At 37.0% G+C, this 25,060-nt stretch overlaps 1 protein-coding gene across 1 annotated transcript in view; it reads right to left on the minus strand.

The window, feature by feature from the left end:
• Positions 1 to 616: 616 nt before the first annotated feature.
• LOC132555119 (uncharacterized) overlaps positions 617 to 25,060 on the minus strand; it is a 33,231-nt gene continuing 8,787 nt past the window's right edge. Inside the window, exons 2-6 of the mRNA XM_060219462.1 lie at positions 18,904 to 18,989; positions 9,475 to 9,731; positions 8,281 to 8,449; positions 7,292 to 7,465; positions 617 to 4,551 (exon numbers count right to left, since the gene is read on the minus strand). Of these exons, the coding sequence (XP_060075445.1) occupies positions 4,271 to 4,551; positions 7,292 to 7,465; positions 8,281 to 8,449; positions 9,475 to 9,731; positions 18,904 to 18,967 (945 nt within the window). The 5' untranslated portion in view covers positions 18,968 to 18,989 and the 3' untranslated portion in view covers positions 617 to 4,270. The remainder of the gene's footprint in view (positions 4,552 to 7,291; positions 7,466 to 8,280; positions 8,450 to 9,474; positions 9,732 to 18,903; positions 18,990 to 25,060) is intronic.

Raw genomic sequence — 25,060 nt, forward strand, 5'->3', positions numbered from 1 at the left:
TTGGCAGGGCATGGGTTGATATTCGCTCTGCCTTTCTGTATGAAAGCGTGGTGTTTGTTACAGCTGTAGGCGAGTCAGTACGGTACTACATGTGTCCGATACACATTTGTTTATAAAGGAATTCTTTCGACTTGTAGCGAAAAAGCTATAGCTGATTTCATATTTCTATGGAGATGAAATAATCACCGGTAGACACCGGTCTCCAACGGCCCGAAGATAACGCCACATATTACAATAAATAATGAAATGATTTTGAGAAAGAATATAAAGGGAAATATTGGATAAATGAATTAGCTTTTCATCAAACGGTAATTGTTAGTACTGAGAAACACAAATTGTACATAGCAGAGGAGTGTTTATAATAATTGTTACACCAGACAGTATCGCAGGGGATCGATATTGACACTATCTTTCTGATGGAAACTTGAATACCTGAAACGAGATTATCATATAAACACATTAACTCTAATCCGGTGTCCTGTTTCTGGCTTCATATTTCTCGTTAACTCAAATCAAGACAGAAAATAGGGTAAAATGTAATACCAAGGCAATAGTTTTTACGAAATGCATTAGTTTAATTAGTTTCGAAGAGTATTCGGTAAACAAAACAACACGGTTGTTTTAGAAATGTCTTTAATGTCAAAAAGTTTAAGCAAGAAGAAAAGGAAATGTTTAAATGTATTTCAACTAAAACCAACAGGCTTTCTGACAATATTTCATGTACAACACACACCTTAGATTCAATCATAATGAAATCGACTTTTAATGGAAATGGTACTACTGTATATTCATATAATCTTAATGGAAACTTTTCAGGCAATAAGATAATTAGTTACATAAATACTTAAAATCACTTGTTTACATACGGAATTAGATGTTTATATCTTTATCTAAATCCGTGGTTTACATCTGTAGTGTGCAAAAACATTATTGTCAGTCTATTTGTCTTTGTTATCATCAAACTACTGAAGATGCTCTCATTGGCCGACTCGACTTTGATTACAACCTCATAATGATATTAATACTGTGACATCATAATTTTGTTAAAGCTGGTACGACTATGTGTATTGAAAAGGTTTAGTAATGAGCGAATAAACTGTATTAAATGGAATTGAGTGTATTTTTATAGTTTTCTGTCAAGTTCTTGTGATTCAAGAGGTTAAAATTTGGTTAAAAACTTTGCACTACAAATTGACGGACCAGACGCCAAATTTGGAAAAAATGATCTTTGAAACACGTATCCGATAAATGGTGCATTTTTAACAATATCCCTTTTTAATTATAAGCACTTTGATTTATTAAAGCAAATAATTAGACTATGTCAACGATGTCATATTTAATATTGACTGTCCTAGTGATATGTACCCGGTTAGCCGAGAACAAACTCCTTTTAACGATAAGTGCGTAGAAGAATCCAAGTATCTTCAAGTGTGACAAAAGTGAAACGTGAATTACCAAAGTAACATTGACAGTTCGTAATCGTCACACATCACTGGGGATATATTTATAGCATCGTTATTTTGAGAGATATTATGCGGATCTCTACAAGTAAAAGTTTATGTACAAGTATGGAAGATACATATTATATGTTTTTCATTTCTAAAATTCAACAAATACGTTTTAACATCAGCTTTAATTAGGAAATGAGTTAATATATCTAATCTATATTACAAAAGGCAAATCCATAAAAGATCGGTTTGTAGTTCCGGAATTGATTATATCTCAGTTTTGTCTTTCATATCCAAGGAATATTAACAAATCACAGAAGGAGCGAAATACAACAGATAAAAAAATATCGTCATAGTAACCAATCACCGTCAGCCAATGAATGCCGTCCTTATTTGAAGTTACACAACGATAAAACAGTCTTCACGTGCGAATTCCCGTTTGAAACAAACAAATCTACGTCTCCATAATATGTACAGTGAAATGATATGGTGTGGAAGAAGGTATGTCACAAATATTCTTGCATAAAAAAAAATAATAATATAATTTTGTATACCGAAGGAGTTACGGATGTCGACGAATCAATTTTATTGGTTTCTTTATTCTCTAGTAAGCTCGTGCATGGAAAACATGAGAAATGCCAAAGGGTTATTTGTATATTTTCAACATACTCTTTATCATTATCTTGTCTATGCAATAATAACATTGCATATGAAAAAAATTGCTGGTAACATTCTTTACATATGAATATGAAATATTATTCCATTTACATATGCATATATAATTACAGGTATATTGTGACACATTACCTGCACCATAACATGACGTCATTGAAATATACATTATATAATCTGGCAAGTTTGAAGTTAATGATAAAACATCAAAAAGGTGTGTATGTATATTGGACAAAAAAAACCACAACAACAAAAGTAAAATAAAAAATCAACTTCAATTCCTTACTGCAAATAAGAAAAGAAACAATTATGCAAAATTTCTACGTATTCCTGCCGTATATGTACATTTCTGCATGTTATAGCCATCTAATCACGTGACTTATATATAGATGGTGAAATGAACGTAATAAACTTACACAATGTAGAAAATATCAGTTGCGATACAGTCATAAGACTTGTTCCATTACTTTTCTAATGATTATTTTTCCGCCTGATTTTTCCCGTTAGATAAAGTATTCAGTGAAAATTAATTATCGATTTATTAAATGCACATTTGTACTGAAATTTGATTAAAAGTTCTGCGTACGATCAATGAAAGAATCACAGAATGTACTGCTAAGTAATTTATCTCCCTTTGTTACATAGAATATCGGTGTCTTGGCTTTTAGCATTGAATAACGCCTCCGATGAATCAACATCATTGTTGTTTTTTATGAGTTGTAGGGAGAGCTTCCACATCACAATCTGGATCGAATTGTTACACTTAAGTTTATACAAATATCAAAAACACAATGTAAATGGAAGGTCCGTAAACGGATATTAAAAAACTGGGTGCAAAAATACAAACTATTTACATAATACCATTGCATAAACAGTTCATCACAGACATACACTCATTCAAGTTTTGACATTTGTACGATACTTTTGTATACCATATGTGATTAAGAAATGAAAAAATGACACCTTAACCTTCAGTTTAGATTGGTGTCGGTCGATATCAACGACGTGCCGTTCGTAGTATTTGTTTTTATAAAACCACTGTTCTATCTATCCTTCCTTAACAATATTGCAAGACAACCCAACATAAAAAACCTTAATCCTACCGTTAATATAGAGGCCTTAAATAGATTTATTTACGTGTTTAGAAATACGTTGTAACCATAGTTACTAAGCTAAGTCGTAAATGTGTTGTAGTATATCATTAGGTTTATAACTCCGGGACAGACATCTATCAGGTTAAATAGATTTGGACGATGGGAATGAGAACGAAACTCTTAGTTATACGATAAGTATTTTAATCTGAATGAAATGTCAAATTATATTTTTTTTCTATCGTTTGTTTGAGCGCTGATTCTTCCGTGCATAGAATGAAAATATTTGATAGCCTCCCTTTATCCGCAGGGTTTCTGATTTAAGCAGAGTTATCTTTCTTGGGTTTATATCGCCTGTCCAATTCAGGTAGGCACACCAAGCAGTAAAAACAAGAATGATTAAAATGATAATTTGTAAAATTCCCATTAAATTTTTTTGTTACAATTTGACATTTTTTTCTGTATGAAAGATATCTGGCTCGATGGCTTCCTTACTATTTATAAACTTGAGCAAAATCTCTCATCATTTTACTCCGTAAATCGTAAAAGGGATATTCCGCCCAAGTCGCAAAATTTTTAATTGTTCTGTACCTTTTGAGAACTCATTCTAATGATTCATTTCTCCTCTGGTCAGTTTGGACAGGCGAAATACGTGGATATTCCAGCTAAGCCTTCTAACTTTAATGCGTCAGGAAATCCGGAACTAAAAGGTCACTAGATCACAGATTTTTTGCAGAGTATTGGGGTAGATACACAGGTGTGCATACTATTCACTTAAATTTCTGCTTGGGTTTTTAGCTAGATCTATAAAGAATTTCGCAAAATAAACATTATATGTTTGTATAAATGGTAAATTGAAGTGTACGATTTCTATAAGAACATAAGTAGATGATTTGGTACAGTTTTCTTCAAAAGCATCCCATGAAATCCGAACTTATGCAGAATATCCCTTTAAATCGATACATCAAACATTTTTGTATGATGTGTCCAGCCTTATGAACTGGATTATAGAATGGACCCGAACGTTTTATTTAACATATTTCCACACCAGGAAGTGATTTATGGGATGTCGGCACACAGTGGTTTCGTTTCCGATTCCACCGGAAGTGTGGACGTGGAATCGGTTACTTCGGTTCCATTTGGTACAAGCATCATTTCCGGTGGCGTCAGTTCGGTTCGTGGCTCCGACATTCTACGGGCAGCTTCGTAGCTAGCGGAAATTCCCGAACGGTGTGACATGATAGATGGCTGTCGGGACGGTGGTCTGGAATTTCGTTTGGATGGTTTCCGTTTCCTTTTTCCCACCTTAAAGGTCTCTCGGATACCAGTGAAAGCGTTTACTGGAAAAATGAAAAAAAAAAAGACATTTTATTGCAGCAGCGTACAGAAATAAACCAGTTTTCTAAACATGGAAATATACCCATGGACATGGTAAACAGCGTTCATTTGACTTGAAGTGATATTCTGATAGGGTACGCTGGGCCGTGCATGCGGCTTCATATTCCTGAATACTGACTATCGCTTTTTTTCTTTAGAATTTAGATATATATTTGTGGTATGCGATAGTCATTGAGCATAGCAGCATTGCAGAGTTTAGATTGGAGTTAAACAATGTCTCCACAGAACTAACAACCAGGTACGGGTCATAGTTACTTAAATGAAATTGCTAAACACGTGATATAAACATGTTATTGTATTTTGTACACAATGCTCCCGATTTCCGAGAATGATTAACGGCGAAACTTTGGAGATGTTCTAAAAATGTGAAAGATGATATTGCCACCATACACTGCATGAGTTCAGGAAGTCATTAATTTGTCAATCCAATTACTTGTCGGTTTACATTATCAAGAAAAAAAATTTTGTCGGTTCAGGTTGTCATTAATAACTTTTTTTGTGTGACTAGGTCAAACATGCAACCAGTCGTGGCATAACTAGCTTTTGAATTTATGGTTGAAGCGGTCATGAACTGCTTGTGTCATTGAACCGCAACAAACAATGCAAGGGAAATACTATGAAACCGACAGTAAAGCTTCATGCATGAAGACACGTGCAAATGACGAGACTTATTTTACGTTGACGAAGAACGGTTGATTCCATTAAATATCAATATTAAACACATTTTGTCATTCGATAAAAAATGTTAAACAATCAAGAAGCTGATCAAATGACAGGTATCTTGTCGTTAACACATGTTATACACATAATGATAATGATTATAATAATAATAATGATAATAATATTAATATTCGTAGAAGTAAAAAAAAAAAAATGATGATGATGATGATGATGATGATGATGATGATGATGATGATGATGATGATGATGATGATTATGATGATGATGTTGATGATGATGATTATGATGATGATGTTGATGATGATTATGATGATGATGATGATGATGATGATGATGATGATGATGATGATGATGATGATGATGACGACGACGACGACGACGACGACGATGATGATGATGATGATGATGATGATGATGATACTAATAACATTATTAATAAGAACGATAATAATGATAATAATGATAGAATTATCTGAGCATGCAACACACACGGAAATCCAATGTAAAAACCACTAGAACTATATGTACTTACGGTATGGATTCAACTTATTTAGGTACGGAGAAAATTTATACAGACTTTGCCATGCTATTTAACTATGCTATCTTGTCACTAATGTTTGATAAATAAAATACCAATGCATATCTAATTACATGCATGCTAATCCCTTTATAAAAATATAGTTACACTTACAGCATTTAAAAGACGAATATGCCTTACGGCGTCTCCCTCACAAAAGAGTTCTAATATTTTTCCTTAGACGGAGTTGTGGCACTGATACAGACGACGTTAAATGACACGTACAAATGTGTGACGTCTAAGACAAGTAATTGTAAGTTACTGGCAGAATATATTTATGTCATTTTGATGCTTATCGTTCCACCTCACGTAACACGAAACGTTCTTAAGAGAAAACATTTTCATGGCGTCAAATAATTCAAGGGTCTCGTCTGAACTACCGGTAGTGACAAGTAGGATAATCTCCCTTTATATAACAACCTTTAAACTTCGTGAAAGTTATTGTTTTTACAGTGAATCCCAATTATCATGTATAGGATATTATGATATTCCGCTTATTGTGACATTTTAAACGTAAACCGAATATTTTCTACACGGATTCAGTTGTTAAACTGACTTGCGGTCAAGAACAAATTCCTATGATTTAACCAATCCTGTTTAAGGAGTTGTGTTTCTTAGGTAATTCTTGTAGACTCTAGGAGAAATGGATTGTAACTTTCCATCAACGTTATGTATTTCATGTCAAATGAAAACATTTTCACACATTAAGAACGCAATTCTAACTTTAAATTTCAATCAACAAGAACACGTTGGGAATACAAGGATCACTCAGGCGCAGAATTGTTACCTGATTTTGTTCAGACATACAGGAACTAGTAGAAACCTCCCGACTCTAGTAAGTAATAATTAACATCACCGCACGTGATACATGTGTAACATCAAAACAAGAAATGACGATATAAAGTTATCATGCATTTTCTACTTCATTTACAATAGACATGTTTGTGTTAGGAGTATATCATTATAGAATTATATACAATGTATTAATTTCAACGAAAACACCTGAATCAGTTTTATATTTGACATAGTTAAGCATTGATAATAAGAATGTCAATCCACACAAATTAAAAATCACTGTATACATTACGAAATATACAATCTGACATCGATACAATCTGGAATGAATATTAGAACCCCCCTTCCCCCCACCCCCACCAAAACAAAAAATGTATGAAAAAACGTAGGAAAAAATGTCCATACCTCTTTTGTTATTTTGGGGTTTTTGTACACATATTATAATCATGATATTTAGATGAGAAACGATCGGGGCATTCATCGATTTCTTTTGTGATTCAGATCTTTAGACATTTTAAATATTTTCCAGAATCAAGATTGTTAAAAAAATCAAAACGAAGAACAACATATGTTAAAAATACCCAAATTAAACATAAATATATCGGCCCGAAACCCATGTCATCGCTTACCTTTGACCTTGACGGTATTGTCGTCTAGAGGGTTCTGGTTGGGTTTGGATTTGTAGTAAAAGAACATGACACAGAGTACGACAAGGAAGATGAGTGCAAGGCAGCAGCCGACAACTATTCCCTCCACCTTAGCCCTGTACCGCTTTGTCTCGTTAGAGGTAATCCAGTCCTTAGCTGTCGAGGGAATGTGACAATGATCAAGAATAGATGATGGATAATTGACCCTACAAAAATGTATACGATCGGTTCAGAATCGCCGCAGTAAGCGTCACTCCAGTTTAAAAGATATATTTAACTGATTGTGTTACAGGCTAGACAAATATTGACGTAAAATACTTCAGCAACATTTTTCGTCGACCTTGTATATTTGATGTTGTTTTTTCTGATCAGTCAGTGAAGTATCGGCAATACTTATCTACATGAAATCTAAAACCAAAGACGGATGAATTGTTAGATAGCATGTCAGTCTGTCGTCCGCCCGATACACAATCAAAAGCGCCGATGATTATATTTGAGAGTAACATAGAGCTAGAAAATATCCTATTTTTTTTTATTGATCAAGCAAAGAAATATCAATAAGATTCTTGACATTGGTCCTGAAGACACATTGTCAGTGTCAGCAAAAGCTAAGAAACTGGAGACAGCTTTGTACGAGATGGAGTATAAGGTACATTTGTAGTTGAATTGCCATTAACATCTGGACATTAGTGACAGGGCACATAAAATACAAGCTTTAAGGCAATGATATTTACGCAAAGATTTCAAATGTTTCATTTCTGCATATAGATTATTTTTTCTCGCTGATAATTTTCATCTGAGTCGGCTGTATTCTTGTTCTGGATGTCCTGCTTTTCCAAAATATGTTTTTGCATCCCCCTCCCCCCTAACACCTTTTCATTATCCTGGACCTGCCGCTAGTTACGCCCTTTGTATTAGTGGGAACACCCATTATTTTTACTATCGACACCACAGGTCGCACAGGTACATACAGAAAATGTCTTTGATCTCAGTACACTCTGGCTTCACGTCGGCCTCAAACTTGTAAATCTGGTCGGCGGGCTTCGTGGCGACGCTTCTCGTATGTTCCAAGACAGCGACCTTCATCGACGTGGTGGTCATGCACCATTTCTTTCCCGGAAAGTCCTGACATCCGTAAATCTGAAATATGGACAGACGGACGTACAATTTGCATATTGGGTGGTTTTAGTAAGAGGTTTTCGAGTGCTTGGGTTTTATTGATTTAACGAATAAATTTATGGGAAATCATAATAATTATTTATTTTGTTTGTTTGCACTTTGACGGAGGAATGATGACTTTTTCTTGTTTGTTTACCTTTTAACATGAGCATTAGACTTAAATCAGTTCAAAATTGGCTTGTTCTACAGATAGGATATGTTATGAAATGATATCACACACAGAAATTGCAATATGGGTCTTGATTTTGTTTCCGTTTGATATGTAAGTTATGAAATAAAAAAATGCTCACTAAAATAAAGGACCCATAAACCTGCTTCATAAATCACATATCAAATGGTAAACCTGACAGTATAGTGCTGGATGTCATCGTGAAAGGCCATAAATGTGCCATCATTTTCGTACAGAATCAAGCTGTCATATACACAATGTTGATAATGTCGCTACAATCAATATAGCAAAGCAGGACACCAAAGAAATGTTTTACAACTTATAGGTCAGGTCAATGGAATTGTCTCCTCGGAGTCTACAAATACTTGGTACGGTGCGCCATTGACATTTCAATATCCATAACTAATTCAACCCATATGCATTTTGTACATTGTGTATAATAACATAAATATTTATGGAAAGAATCTGGATGGTAGCCAATTTTGATCATCTGATTAGTATATATGCTGAAAAATTAAATTGATTATATATATACAACGTGTAGTATATATACCAACGTAGATTCTACTTCCCTAAAGGTTAAATCAGCTAATGGCATGCTCATGATATTTCTTCGTACCAACATGTCTTGGTCCTTTATGATTCCACTTCAGGTTTAAACCTTTGCGTGTCTCATGCATTTAAACATTTAAACTATGTTAATAATTTTGATTTAATTTTGCTTAAACTTTCCCAAGCTAGTGATGTTTTTGACTTGTAAGAGAACAATCATCTAGAAGTACGTCAAAAAATCCAGCGATGACGTCACTTGACTAACCTTCGCATTATTTTTGTTCTCCAGAGAAAATACGACGATGGTAAGGTCAATATGCTTTTCGCATGAATCACTTTTAGGTGTGAAGCACAGACGGTTGCAATGGTTCTTGGCGTCTGAGAGTGTTCGGTACGTGACGTCACAGTAACCGTGGGAAACACGTTCGGTGGCTATAACTTTGGACGAGTTGTCTTTGGAAAGGCTGATGACCCCGTTACATACATCCTGCCCTCCGGAATTCGGCACAGCATCCAAGTTCACTATATTTTAAACATAAGGATACAACTTTACTTACAATGTTTACTTACAATCAGTCACAAGGGAAATAATGCTACAAACACAATTAAGCCCTAGAAAATACGCAGATGTAAACGGTTGATATTGTATGTATACATTGCATATACTTTGAATAAGTTACAGCAGCTTAGAATTATTGGGAAAGTGTTTAAGATCTAATCACAACAAGAAATAAACACATGTCAACAGAACAGCATTGATTCGATGAACAAAAGAGATTTACAAGGAAAATTATGAAAATATTACAAGGAGAATAAGACCTTAAGTTGGTCAATCAAAGCAATTAATGTCACGTTCCCAAATGAGAACAAGGTAACAACAACGTAACCTCCAGAGAAACTAACGAAAATCAAACATATCATTACCTCCGAAGGTTATTTTTTTACAGCACACCACTGTTTTAACATCAGATGCGTCTTTGTATCTACATGTATGCCGTTTTTTTTGTTCTATATTAATTCAAAGCAATTTTTTTTTCTACAGGAAGGTGAAGGCAGCAATGTATGACATATTTGAAAATTTCTCGGCTGTGATTAAATTATAAAGATTAATTATTTTTACTATAAATCCATAACATAAAGAACGGATTGGTCAGAATGCACTTCATTTTATGTTTTAGTCGTTTAATAACAAGGTAAAAATATATACATGTAATATTTTTCGGTGGTAATGCAGTCATTTTTGTCATAATTTCGCGCTTCCAAATTCTAAATAAATATTTTTTAAGAAAGAATGTTTTTAGATAATTTTCTTATGGATATTTTCTTATAGAAACAATCTTAAAACCTAGATACAATCCAGCATGTATGGAATGGAATACACATGCAATAAAGTCTGTGTCTGTTAAGTAGATTCATTTGTAGTATTAAACGACAACAATAACAGAAAATATTCACATCAGTCACCGCGGCCCACTAGAACAAACCCACAAAACATGGACACATATCAGTCACCAAGGCCCACTAGAACAAACCCACAAAACACGGACACATATCAGTCACCAAGGCCCACTAGAACAAACCCACAAAACACGGACACATATCAGTCACCGCGGCCCACTAGAACAAACCCACAAAACACGGACACATATCAGTCACCAAGGCCCACTAGAACAAACCCACAAAACACGGACACATATCAGTCACCAAGGCCCACTAGGACAAACCCACAAAACACGGACACATATCAGTCACCAAGGCCCACTAGAACAAACCCACAAAACACGGACACATATCAGTCACCAAGGCCCACTAGAACAAACCCACAAAACACAGACACATATCAGTCACCAAGGCCCACTAGAACAAACCCACAAAACACAGACACATATCAGTCACCAAGGCCCACTAGAACAAACCCACAAAACACAGACACATATCAGTCACCAAGGCCCACTAGAACAAACCCACAAAACACAGACACATATCAGTCACCAAGGCCCACTAGAACAAACCCACAAAACACGGACACATATCAGTCACCAAGGCCCACTAGAACAAACCCACAAAACACGGACACATATCAGTCACCAAGGCCCACTAGAACAAACCCACAAAACACGGACACATATCAGTCACCAAGGCCCACTAGAACAAACCCACAAAACACGGACACATATCAGTCACCAAGGCCCACTAGAACAAACCCACAAAACACGGACACATATCAGTCACCAAGGCCCACTAGAACAAACCCACAAAACACGGACACATATCAGTCACCAAGGCCCACTAGAACAAACCCACAAAACACGGACACATATCAGTCACCAAGGCCCACTAGAACAAACCCACAAAACACGGACACATATCAGTCACCAAGGCCCACTAGAACAAACCCACAAAACACGGACACATATCAGTCACCAAGGCCCACTAGAACAAACCCACAAAACACGGACACATATCAGTCACCAAGGCCCACTAGAACAAACCCACAAAACACGGACACATATCAGTCACCAAGGCCCACTAGAACAAACCCACAAAACACGGACACATATCAGTCACCAAGGCCCACTAGAACAAACCCACAAAACACGGACACATATCAGTCACCAAGGCCCACTAGAACAAACCCACAAAACACGGACACATATCAGTCACCAAGGCCCACTAGAACAAACCCACAAAACACGGACACATATCAGTCACCAAGGCCCACTAGAACAAACCCACAAAACACGGACACATATCAGTCACCAAGGCCCACTAGAACAAACCCACAAAACACGGACACATATCAGTCACCAAGGCCCACTAGAACAAACCCACAAAACACGGACACATATCAGTCACCAAGGCCCACTAGAACAAACCCACAAAACACGGACACATATCAGTCACCAAGGCCCACTACGGACACATATCAGTCACCAAGGCCCACTAGAACAAACCCACAAAACACGGACACATATCAGTCACCAAGGCCCACTAGAACAAACCCACAAAACACGGACACATATCAGTCACCAAGGCCCACTAGAACAAACCCACAAAACACGGACACATATCAGTCACCAAGGCCCACTAGAACAAACCCACAAAACACGGACACATATCAGTCACCAAGGCCCACTAGAACAAACCCACAAAACACGGACACATATCAGTCACCAAGGCCCACTAGAACAAACCCACAAAACACGGACACATCAGTCACCAAGGCCCACTAGAACAAACCCACAAAACACGGACACATATCAGTCACCAAGGCCCACTAGAACAAACCCACAAAACACGGACACATACACAGAACAAACCCACAAAACACGGACACATATCAGTCACCAAGGCCCACTAGAACAAACCCACAAAACACGGACACATATCAGTCACCAAGGCCCACTAGAACAAACCCACAAAACACGGACACATATCAAGTCACCATATCAGTCACCAAGGCCCACTAGAACAAACCCACAAAACACGGACACATATCAGTCACCAAGGCCCACTAGAACAAACCCACAAAACACGGACACATATCAGTCACCAAGGCCCACTAGAACAAACCCACAAAACACGGACACATATCAGTCACCAAGGCCCACTAGAACAAACCCACAAAACACGGACACATATCAGTCACCAAGGCCCACTAGAACAAACCCACAAAACACGGACACATATCAGTCACCAAGGCCCACTAGAACAAACCCACAAAACACGGACACATATCAGTCACCAAGGCCCACTAGAACAAACCCACAAAACACGGACACATATCAGTCACCAAGGCCCACTAGAACAAACCCACAAAACACGGACACATATCAATCACCAAGGCCCACTAGAACAAACCCACAAAACACGGACACATATCAGTCACCAAGGCCCACTAGAACAAACCCACAAAACACGGACACATATCAGTCACCAAGGCCCACTAGAACAAACCCACAAAACACGGACACATATCAGTCACCAAGGCCCACTAGAACAAACCCACAAAACACGGACACATATCACAGGCCCAACCTAGGAACAAACCCACAAAACACGGACACATATCAGTCACCAAGGCCCACTAGAACAAACCCACAAAACACGGACACATATCAGTCACCAAGGCCCACTAGAACAAACCCACAAAACACGGACACATATCAGTCACCAAGGCCCACTAGAACAAACCCACAAAACACGGACACATATCAGTCACCAAGGCCCAATAGAACAAACCCACAAAACACGGACACATATCAGTCACCAAGGCCCACTAGAACAAACCCACAAAACACGGACACATATCAATCACCTAGGCCCACTAGAACAAACCCACAAAACACGGACACATATCAGTCACCAAGGCCCACTAGAACAAACCCACAAAACACGGACACATATCAGTCACCAAGGCCCACTAGAACAAACCCACAAAACACGGACACATATCAGTCACCAAGGCCCACTAGAACAAACCCACAAAACACGGACACATATCAGTCACCAAGGCCCACTAGAACAAACCCACAAAACACGGACACATATCAGTCACCAAGGCCCACTAGAACAAACCCACAAAACACGGACACATATCAATCACCAAGGCCCACTCATCAGTCACCAAGGCCCACTAGAACAAACCCACAAAACACGGACACATATCAGTCACCAAGGCCCACTAGAACAAACCCACAAAACACGGACACATATCAGTCACCAAGGCCCACTAGAACAAACCCACAAAACACGGACACATATCAGTCACCAAGGCCCACTAGGACAAACCCACAAAACACGGACACATATCAGTCACCAAGGCCCACTAGGACAAACCCACAAAACACGGACACATATCAGTCACCAAGGCCCACTAGGACAAACCCACAAAACACGGACACATATCAGTCACCAAGGCCCACTAGAACAAACCCACATAACACAGACACATATCAGTCACCAAGGCCCACTAGCACAAACCCGTAAAACACCAAGACCAACAAGAATACTCTCGTAAAACATAGACCCATAGCTACCACTCCTCCAGAAAGAATAGAAAAACAATCAGCCATCATTTAGAACAGTGACACTTGGAACAGATGCCTCTAACGATCGTACAAACAACCAACAGCTCGAGTATACTCCCAAAATAAGGACTCGAACAACTTACGAACAACTCAACACAGACAGCCCTGAGAATACTCTCGACATAAGGACCAATAAAGAACAACGTCATTCAGACAGCCTCTAACAGACATGTAATTGACAAACCAACTCATTTTTTTGCACTGTTACTACTGATGAAAGGCTCTGGGAAACAGAAATGAAATCTATATATGCGTAAGCTGATTTGAAATTTACCCGATTGATTAACTCTTGATACTGTAAAATGTCGAAAGGTTAAATGACGTGGCTATTGCACCTAAGGCATTATAGTCATATACATGCACAAAACCCTCCACACGTGAATCAATATGGTAATGTCTTTTAAGTCGGAAGTAACCATCGATCTATATACAGTTTGTCAAATATTGTATTAGAGCTCCTTTCCAAACAACGGAGATGCCACTGTTTGCTTTATCCCGTAATTGTTCTAGATAGTTTATCAAATAGGTTTTACGAGCATTTAGAGGCTTTATTAATCGAGGAATAAACAAACCATACCAAAGTTTTGATATCACGCCCTACTTTACTGGTTTGTTATATGGTTTGTCAATCATCGATTTGATAATATTTAATGGTATTTACGTACAATCCATTGGAATTAATTGGTTTCTATTATATAACGATGCCTGCACAGCTTTGTGCGTTCAGATTTCATTATTTGGATTTGATGGCTTGTATTTTTTATGGGGTCAAAAGGTCCGTCTTCAGCTAGGGTCATATGAGACTGGATGTCAAGAGGGACACCAAAAGACAGGGTCACATGAGGACAGATGTCGAGAGGGACACCGAAGCTAGGGTCACGTGAGGTCGAATGTCGAGAGGGACACCAACAGCCAGGATCATAAGAGGGCTGATGTCGGGAGAGACACCAACAGCCAGGGTCATACGAAGATGGATATCGAAAGGAATTCAAATAGCCTGGGGCATATGACAAATGAGGGCGGATGTCAAGAGGGACACTAACAGCCAGGATCATAAGAGGGCGAATGTCGAGAGGGACACTAACAGCAGGGTCATATGAGGACAGATGTCGAGAGGTACTCCAATAGCCAGGATCATATGAGGAGAGATGTCGAAAGGGTCCAGGGTCATATGACAAATGAGGGCGATATCGAGAGGGAGAGGGGCACCAACAGCGAGGATCATATGAGGAGAGATGTCGACAGAGACAACCAACAACTAGGGTAATATGAGGAAGGATGTCGAAAGGAAGAGGGAAACCAACAGCCAGTGTCATATAAGGGCGAATGTCGAGAGGGACACCAGAAGCCAGGATCATATGAGGAGAGATGTCGACAGGGACAACCAACAACCAGTGTCATATGAGGGCAGCTGTCGACAAGAGTGGAAAATAAAGTATAGGGAGAAGAAACTAGGCGGAAGAGAGACAAAAAAGATCAATATCTCAGCTAAATACATGTAGGTCAACTTATTGTCAAAGACGAGACGGCGGAGAGTTACACTAACCCTCAAAGGAAATAATTGTGATAATTTTCTATTTCAAAAGGACCCCAATCGATATGTATAATTTGAACTGTGCTAATATTCGAATGAAAAAAAAATAATGGAATTTAGGTTACGGCAACCTCGGAGACTAAAATTCAACAAGTAGCATCTACCAAAATCCTATTCTAAATTTATGTTGAGCAATAATATGAGTCTTAAGCACAATTGATTGATTGTATATACACATTTTGGACACTTTATGACCATAACCTTGAGGATGTGACTTTGACACTTCGTTGGATCACAAGAACAATAATGCATTAAATGATCGACATTTATTTAGTAGATTTAGAACTATGACCTTTGAGCATGGCATTATGGACGAAGGGACGGCCTGACGGACAATTCAAAACCATTATGCACTAGCATTAACACGGACGTGTAAAATGTGATTGCTTAATGGCTCGTCTGCAGTGCTTCGATAATGAGTCAACTGCAGTGCGTAAATAGCGAAGCACTTAGTGTTTCATCGGCAACACGGAAGTCATGACTACGGGATGTCTTTGCAACTACATTTCATTTGAACAAAGTTTTTGCCAAAGCACAATGCCATTTGTTTCATTGCGCTATGCTTCTACAATCGGTAGTGGTGCTGTGTGTTTGAAATTATCCACCAAACCGTGCCTCCGTTATTTATAGTGAGTACTTTGGCATTCAGACAAGCTACTACAGGGACTAATGCCTCTAAACTATAGAGACTGTTACAAATATACATTCCACAGAAGCCCAGAGTCAAATCGATAGCAATGGGAATCGGGGAATAGTAATAATTGTACATGTATACACATCCGACCATGCATAAGTGTAGCATTCATTGGCGTGTGTGTGTACAACAAACACAAGACTACATACAAAAGTACAATTCGACACAAGTGACGATCCATAGTGTTTACTGAATGTGTCCAGGCGCCGAAACATTCCCATATGGTCTAGAGTAAAAGCAAACTTCATCTGCCAGGTCAATAATACAGATCTGCTTTTTATGTGATTGCTGTCATCCCAGCAAGTCTACTGTAAGTCAAGGTCTACTATCAACAGGAATGGATCGATATCACAAGAACACCTATAACATCCTATGACTCATCTGACCATCAGACATCAAGCAAAATTTGATTTGAAGAGAATGGCATCCATTGTTTTATCTTTCTGAAGAAGAAAGAATTTTCCAAGTTTTAAGGTTAAGTTTTTAAAGTGTAAGATAGTCGGATGGCTCATTGTTACACACGCTTTTCACCTACATGTTCGGAGTCCGACTCCTAGAATGTACGTGAAAAGTTGTGGGGCCACCTACCCAACTAAAACCATGTGATTTTCTCTCCGGTTTACTTATACAGGGATATTCCTCGCGTCCTTCCATCCGGACCAACACGAGTAATTAGTATAATTAAGAATAACTTCACTGTTTTTAAATAAAGTTTTAAGTGCCATTGTAGTTTAAAATGACAGAAAATAATCTTTTCTATCACATCTGTTGTGCATCATATATAATTCCTTGTTGTACTGATATTTGCGTTTTACTTTTTTTAACGCTGGTTTCGTATTCTAAGGATTTTAACTGAAACCACATTAGTTGGTGAATTATAACAGCTTGCTCTTATTGAGTGTGAGAACACGGGAGATGAAATTAAGTTATAGAAACATGCTCAAAGCACATTTCCAAATAAAATTCATAAATACTTTTTTATTTGAATTCCATTTGTTCAAATGATTAAAGCATTGAATTGATTTTCTACTCATCTTTATCACTTGTTATATTAATGACTTTATCTGGTAGCAACTACGTGTTGATGAGACAGTTTTTCCTCAGAAACAAATTTGAAGCAAATTCAAGAACGACTATTTTTTAGCATATGGGATGTTTGAATACAAAAATGTGATCCGGTAATCGTACTGAGAAGGATTATATACATATTCCTCTAGATAAGGACTTGGTAACTGGTTTAGACAACGCATGAATGCTTGTAATACTCCCGAAGTAGACATACAATTGATTTGGAGATTGTTACTCGTCATACACTTGAATTCTTCAGATCCCATCAGAAGTACCATGCATTATTCATGTTCTGTTTACCTGTGCATTAGCCAAATTCTCTGGTTCTCGTTGAACCTGACTTGGATTTGGCCACAATATATGCCGAAGGCCCCAGCGGAATGAAGCCAATTTCTCACAAGGAAATATTGGCATTTCTCTTTCCATATAAATGCCGACTACCGTTTCAGCAGTTTCCGCTTATATCAATTACATTTTCTCAATAACTGCTTTTGGAATCTGTGATAATCTCCGGATCATAAAAAAGTTTTAGTTTTTAGATATCGTTAACCAAAATGCTCAAAGGCCTTTTTTGAAAATGAATAATTATGCTCTGTCCTTACAACATAAGTATAGCGATTGGTTATATAGACGTGATAAGAAAATCCTTAAACTTTTAATGAGAATATTCCATATCGGCTGCCTGGTATTAATTTACTTATATCATTAATCATTGGTACGTAAATATAAACACAATAATTACAGTAATTTTGCTCTATTGTAAGATACATTCATACCTGTATTATTTTTGTGTACTTGTTTTCTGACGCAAAGTCACCGCAGTTTATTTCAGTTAATTTGTGTACAAGATATAAAGAAAAACTGTAAATACTTAACTTGAAAACATAGTCTTACGGTCGTCATGATGATGTTATCAAGAAATATCCTATTTCTTTGTGCGATGTTGGACGTGCTCATTACTGTTTAGTTCTTGATTGTTTACCTTGTTCTTATTTGTTAACGGCACTCTACTGTCTTGGATTGACCATGATGGATGTCTCCGATAAAGCAGAAGATGCTTACTCTTATGGGCCGCCTGGTCTTGTTCTTCCTTTGCCTTTTCAGAAGTCTCCTTGTAAATATGTCTTTTCTTCATATTTTGCCCTTGTTACAACGACTTTGTGTTTGAGTTAAGAGTCTGTTAACATGTAGTCGTTATTTTCATCTTTGATTTTGTATTATATCGTCAAATGTGATACATCTACTTACCTGTAATGGCTGAGGAAAGCGCCACATGTAGCACCAGTAAACAAACACATCCTAATTGAGACATGATGGACTTTGGTCAAAGCAACCTGGAAATAAAACATATATATTAATGGCATCTTTTAGATATCAAAAGAGAATCAAATTGGTTAACATTAACTTTTCACTGGAAAACCTCCCCCCTCCCTTCCTCTCATCTTCTCTCACATGTTTTAATTTTTTAACTTAAATCTTTCGTCTCCTATATGTTCATCTATATTGTCATTTTCCTGTAAAGCGTTACATCCGTCGTTAGAATCACAGACTTTGTAGTAGCAATAAAACCATGAAACGGTAAATATTTACAACGGAATGGAAATTGTAAAATGTCGTCCGCAAATATTTTTTTTATATTTGACATTAAAGGATTGTCATCTACAATGCTACACTATCAAAACATGGGTTGTAGTCACTGTGTACATTTCCATGAAGAAAATTATACACTTGGGAACAATCTATCAAAAGCAACCACTATTATTGACGGGAAAAAACGGTTTATAGATATCTTGTTTATACACTGAATTTAGCGGTCTTCGCTATTAAGTGTAGTTTTATTGGTACGTGACTTGAATTGATACATTTAACAATAAATACGGATAACGAGTATCAGAAAATAATAGCCTTAGATCGCTCGTCCCATAACGGCCGCAATTGACAATCATATTTCAGAAAACCAATTTCGTAGAAAGCTTCTCTAGTTATTACATCTGTACGCGAAAGGTCCTCGAAACGTAATCGGCTCAAATTATCATCTGTTTGGCCAAACATGATGTTCTATAAACATTTATGTTATCCTAACTGAATACTGCCAATACGATGTTTCGAGGGCAAATTATTTCTGGTCTGGCTTGATCACACGAATGTTGAAGTTTACGCCTTCTGTTCAACACAAAAGAGGGATATGGGAAATAACTGTGGACAGAATATGGGGAAGATTGTACAAAAGACACATAAGTGAATCATTCGATACAAATAAAGATTTGAATTAATCTGCATCATACAGCTGTTTCGTCCTTCTAGGACTCGTCAGCGATGATAAGATCTTAATTACATATTGAAACTAAGGAGGTGACTGAGGAAAAATCCAAAGTGATCGAAAGGAATGTGAAAATCTAGAAAGAGAGGTGCACTAGCCCAAAATTCAGTAAATTTTGGAATTTTCATCTTAATAAAGTGAAACCAAAACAATAGGAAATACATCCCTACGCAATAACCCTCTCTAATACCTAATAATTGCAGGTATGTTCTGTACAAGAGATAGTATATGCATTTACAGTATACCTAGTTATTTTCACCCTTTTGCATTATACACGAATTCGCCTCACGTTCATTTCGCCCTTGGGACGATGTAAAAAGGTTTGATAAGTTTTGACAAATTTTCGCCATTCCTGTTCTTGGACGAAAATAAGTAAAATGCTCCCGAAGTTTGGATTCTTTCCTGTGCTGTGTAAGTATAATTTCTATCATATTATTACTATATTGTTACTTAAACAGACTTTTATCGCTTTTTCTCTAGAAATGATTTATTTTGAAAATCATAGGTTTGAGTTCAAAATAACACATTTGTTTGACGTACAGTAATGTACTATAAATATCCACCAATCATTAACTTTCGTGCTATGGAGCAATTCGATAAATACAACAAAACGGTATTGGACATTGAGGGCGTCTGAAAGTGTTGAATACTATCTGTTTTAATGCAAAAGTAAGGTCTAGAATTCAATGATGCAGCAAAGGAATATCATTATGGGGTGTTTTTCAGACAGTAGTGGCAGTGTCAAAATCAATTAGCAACGCTAATTAATGCTATTTTCAAAGAAAATACCTTTTATGGAGTCATTGAATTGTTAGAACATTGTCCATCATTTTAAGTACTCTTTACTCCTGACTAAATGGTTCTTATTATAGGCAATCAACTGCTAGGTCTTGAGCATTGTTCTTATTTTTGTATAGATAATGTTAGTCTAATGATATATCTGTCGTTGGAATTAGATTAGAATTCGAAGTTTAGTTTGCTAACTCGACCTTTACCATTGGTAACGGAAGTTGACAAATTTGGCATTTGATTCGTGAAGCCCTCATCATAATATCCAGTTGGAATGTCAAAGCTAAGCGTGATACACGACAATCATAATATAAAATGATAGGAAATCTGTCGCCTCTTAGGAACAGAATCAATACAAACCAAGAACTACCGAGATTTGAAATGTTTATACGGGGGCCTGCATTGAACTCCAGATGAAACTTGATTTCAGTGGAGATTTATTGGAAGCAGCCAGACAAATTGGTCTGCTAAGAAACATTTTCTCTTATTTCTGTAAAGGAACTTGCATGGAATGAGTCAAGAAGTAAATTCTTAGTTAACAATAACAGAATAATAATGTTATCGTGTTCAGATGTCGGTTGCATTGGACGTAGGCTCGTCCATCAAGGAGACGGGTTGTCAAGCTTTAAAAATAAATGAATAATAAAAAAAACTCAAACAAAAGCAAAAACAAAAACAAAGGAACAAACAAATGAAGACAGAACAAGATACGTGAACAGCAGTACTGTGAAAAAATGGCCTGATAGCGACAACCTGGAATCTACATGACCTTTACAAATGAAAGAGACAATAACTCACTTTTGTCTGTAAGCTGCTGGTAGATAATGCTAACAAACATATACGTTTTTATGAAATAGATAATTGTTAAAATAATCGGATACAATAGTTATTGATTAAGTTTAACGAGGAAAAACAGACAAGGACAGAATATCCGACTAGTATACACAATCGTGAAATTGACATAACTACCCAGCCGGAAAAGGCACACAGTAAGTTAGACAGTGATATTCACTATTGTATAGATAAACACAAAAACTTATCGACGTCGTGTCAAAGTTGTAGCCAGTTGTCATGTTTAATAAATAAGAGAATATACGATTATTGTGTCTGCTCAATGGCAGGGAGCATAGCCCGATATCTCTATTGATAAAAGAGCATTACGGCTACATTTGTGTAATACTTCGGATATACAAGCATTCCCGATCGGAAAACGGAAGAAAAATCAGCATTATAGGGTATTTTGACACGAAATGTTATTACATGGTAATAGCGTAGCAACCCTTCACGAGTAACAAATTATAACGAAGATTTACAAGGACAATCAACAGATCACAGAGCGTGTAACTGCACCACTACATTAAAGCTAATTAGAGATATGAACGTATCGTCCTAAGGTCCGATCTCAGGATTGGTCTATGGTTAGGTATATGTAACATTTGACAAGGAAGCATCGATAATACTCAACAGTATGTCCATGTTAACGAAATTTCTTCTGAGCTTCATAAACAATCCATTTAAGATAATTAAGTGAATCATGTTGTGTTTTACGTCACTCGTCAACTCGATATAAATCGTCCTAATTGATGGTGCAAAGCAAAGTTAAGCGTGTTCTTTGATCGCACGTATGGTGTTAATTCTCGTTTTTAGAACGTGGCATATATTAGATTGACCTATATTTACAATGGTGTCTACGACGAAGCAGAAGACGCTTTCCCTCTTTAACACATGGTCTCTTCTTCCATCTACTTTTCCAGTAGCTTTCGTTTTGATACTTCATTTCTTTGCAATTTGCAATTAAGAGTTGTGTAATTGTTCACGTGTTTTGCCTTCGCCTGCTCCTTGCTTTGATATATATGTATATATATATAATTCAACTTCCTCATTACAACGGGGTTTCCCCAGATTTTAATATGTATACGCTATTCTTAGCAGAATGTAATAACACCTACGTTTCCACACGTAGATGTCGACACTTGTTACGTAAAACTGAACAGTTTTCATTTGTTCAAACAAAAGGGAAAGACAAAATTGATTAATAAATAAGAAGCTCGACACCTCACTCAATTCTGTCAAACAGTTACAAACAAGAACGTGTTTGTTTTGGTTTCTAATATATTTTGTGAGGGAACTCAATAATGGACACTTGTCAATACACACGCTATTTAAGACTAGAATTGAGTACAGTCGCATCCTTTTACGTGTATTTTGTGTACCAATCCGGCTTCTCACTGTTTTAGTTTACTTCAACGTCGCCACAACCGGAATCGATATCTCTCACAATCAGGTCCCCGCATAGAAAATGTCGGGACCGGATATAGTAATCAGTCTGCTTACGGACATCTGTATTTCTGTCTACCTTTTTATCTGGTATCAGGTGCACTGAGAACAGCTCTGCATTCATCACGTCTTTATTGTAAAGACCTATACACTAGCTTGGCACGTGGTAACTGTCGATACAGATAATATCCATCAAGTAAAGGGTTCTCGTGTGAACTTGGGCAATGTGAATTTGAAGACACCTATGGAGTCCGGCGGAGACTATGCTAGACAATGGACAAAATCATAGCATACGAAGAATTCTCTATAACAGCGAGATGAGTCTGTTAAGTCCAGAGCTCTCAAAAATCTTAAAATCCGACATGAAACGCAAACAGACATAGGTTTATCTTTACCGTGATGTTCAATGAACAACATACTAGTTTTTGTTTGGAATCAATATTATAGTTTCCGGAAAAAAAGGATTTGAAATGCAGGATAAATGTAATCAAAGAGGCCCTATATTTTCCATTATTTTCCAAACATAAAATACTATTAACGGTACTGCTAGTGTGATAAATTTCGTTTAAAGACTACCGGTTAAGGATCAGAAAGGCAAGAATATCCATAAAAAGTCAAGCAATCATAGCTCGAATCTTTGGTTGCTTAGTTACGGTATTATGAGAACTTCTAGCTACCACACGACGTACAAAAATGTAACCTTTAGATAAAGAATACAGGATAAAGTATAACACAGAAATTCCCCAAGTAGAACGGTCAATCGTGAATTTTTAGCTTTAAACAGCTTTGCTAAAATTGCTTCTTCTATCAAAACTCCAGTTGGTAGAGTATCTGGCTTTCAATCTTGAATGAAGATCCGAGTTATATATCAGGAAGCCGATATAACATTTGATGCTTGCTGTCATGGTTTTGTCCACGGGCAAGACACTAATTGCTCTAGATAGCCTGCGCTGGTCCTCCCGTATACTGTTCAGTGAGGTAACCACGCACTACCACCTTGCTTCAACTAGCCCAGCAAATCAAACGAAAGGGATAATATGGTGGAGATACCTACATTTCCGTACGTAAAATGTTTTCTGTACAAATATTTAGCTATTACTTACTGTGGAACACCATTAAACTGTTATTTGTGTTTGAGCACGAGGTCATTCAAACATATTTTATTGACAATACATTAAATGGATTGTACTCGATACAGCTCAATAATATTTCGAACTTCCATAGAATTAATCTGTGACATGATCAGACTGAGAAATATCGGACGATTAGCTTATCGTGAGGGGTCTTCCTTTTATGACATTCGGGCGTTTCTGGTTTGTTCAGAAATAGAATTTCTTTTTTTTTCACAAATATTATTGACCGGAGTTTGTGAAAATCATAAAAAAAACTATTCTACGTATTTTTTCTTCATATATTGAACAGTTTAAAATTAAAAAGAATCAAAATTATTCTTTATCAAATGCAAACTAGAATAATTATATCTTGATCCTGCTGTTAGCGTGCAACGGCGAGCACAAATAACGTTAAGCCATTGGCACAACCTCATTGTTTTACATAATGGAAGTTTGTGCATTTTAAAAAAGACGCACTTCACATGCAAGCAATTCACTCTGTTACAGAGAGTTACATAACCATTTCGATGTAACAAGTCATGTGCCATAGTGTGTGGAAAATATCGATCGTAATTCAAATGCCGCATTTCATTCAATTTAAGTTCGCGTATAAATGGCCCACTCTTGAAATTTGCATGAGAATTGCTTTCACATAGTAGGCTGTTTGATACAAACCAATTTACGCGTAAGTGTACTTAATAGTATTGGCCGCGTCTAGATTACTTGTATAAGGTATGAAAACGTTACTTAATTCGTTTAATTTTGATGGGTTAAGTTTTTTTCATTTTCAAGGATATAAGATAGGGAAAAATAACATATTGAATATATAATCAATTTAAGAAAATTGTAGACCATTTTCTATAAAAATGTGTTGGTAAAATAGTCATAATAAGAAAATAAGTCTTAA

Source organism: Ylistrum balloti, unplaced genomic scaffold (genome assembly GCF_031769215.1).
Source record: "Ylistrum balloti isolate Yb309-2 unplaced genomic scaffold, AGI_CSIRO_Ybal_v1 Utg370452, whole genome shotgun sequence".
Classification (NCBI taxonomy): domain Eukaryota; kingdom Metazoa; phylum Mollusca; class Bivalvia; order Pectinida; family Pectinidae; genus Ylistrum; species Ylistrum balloti.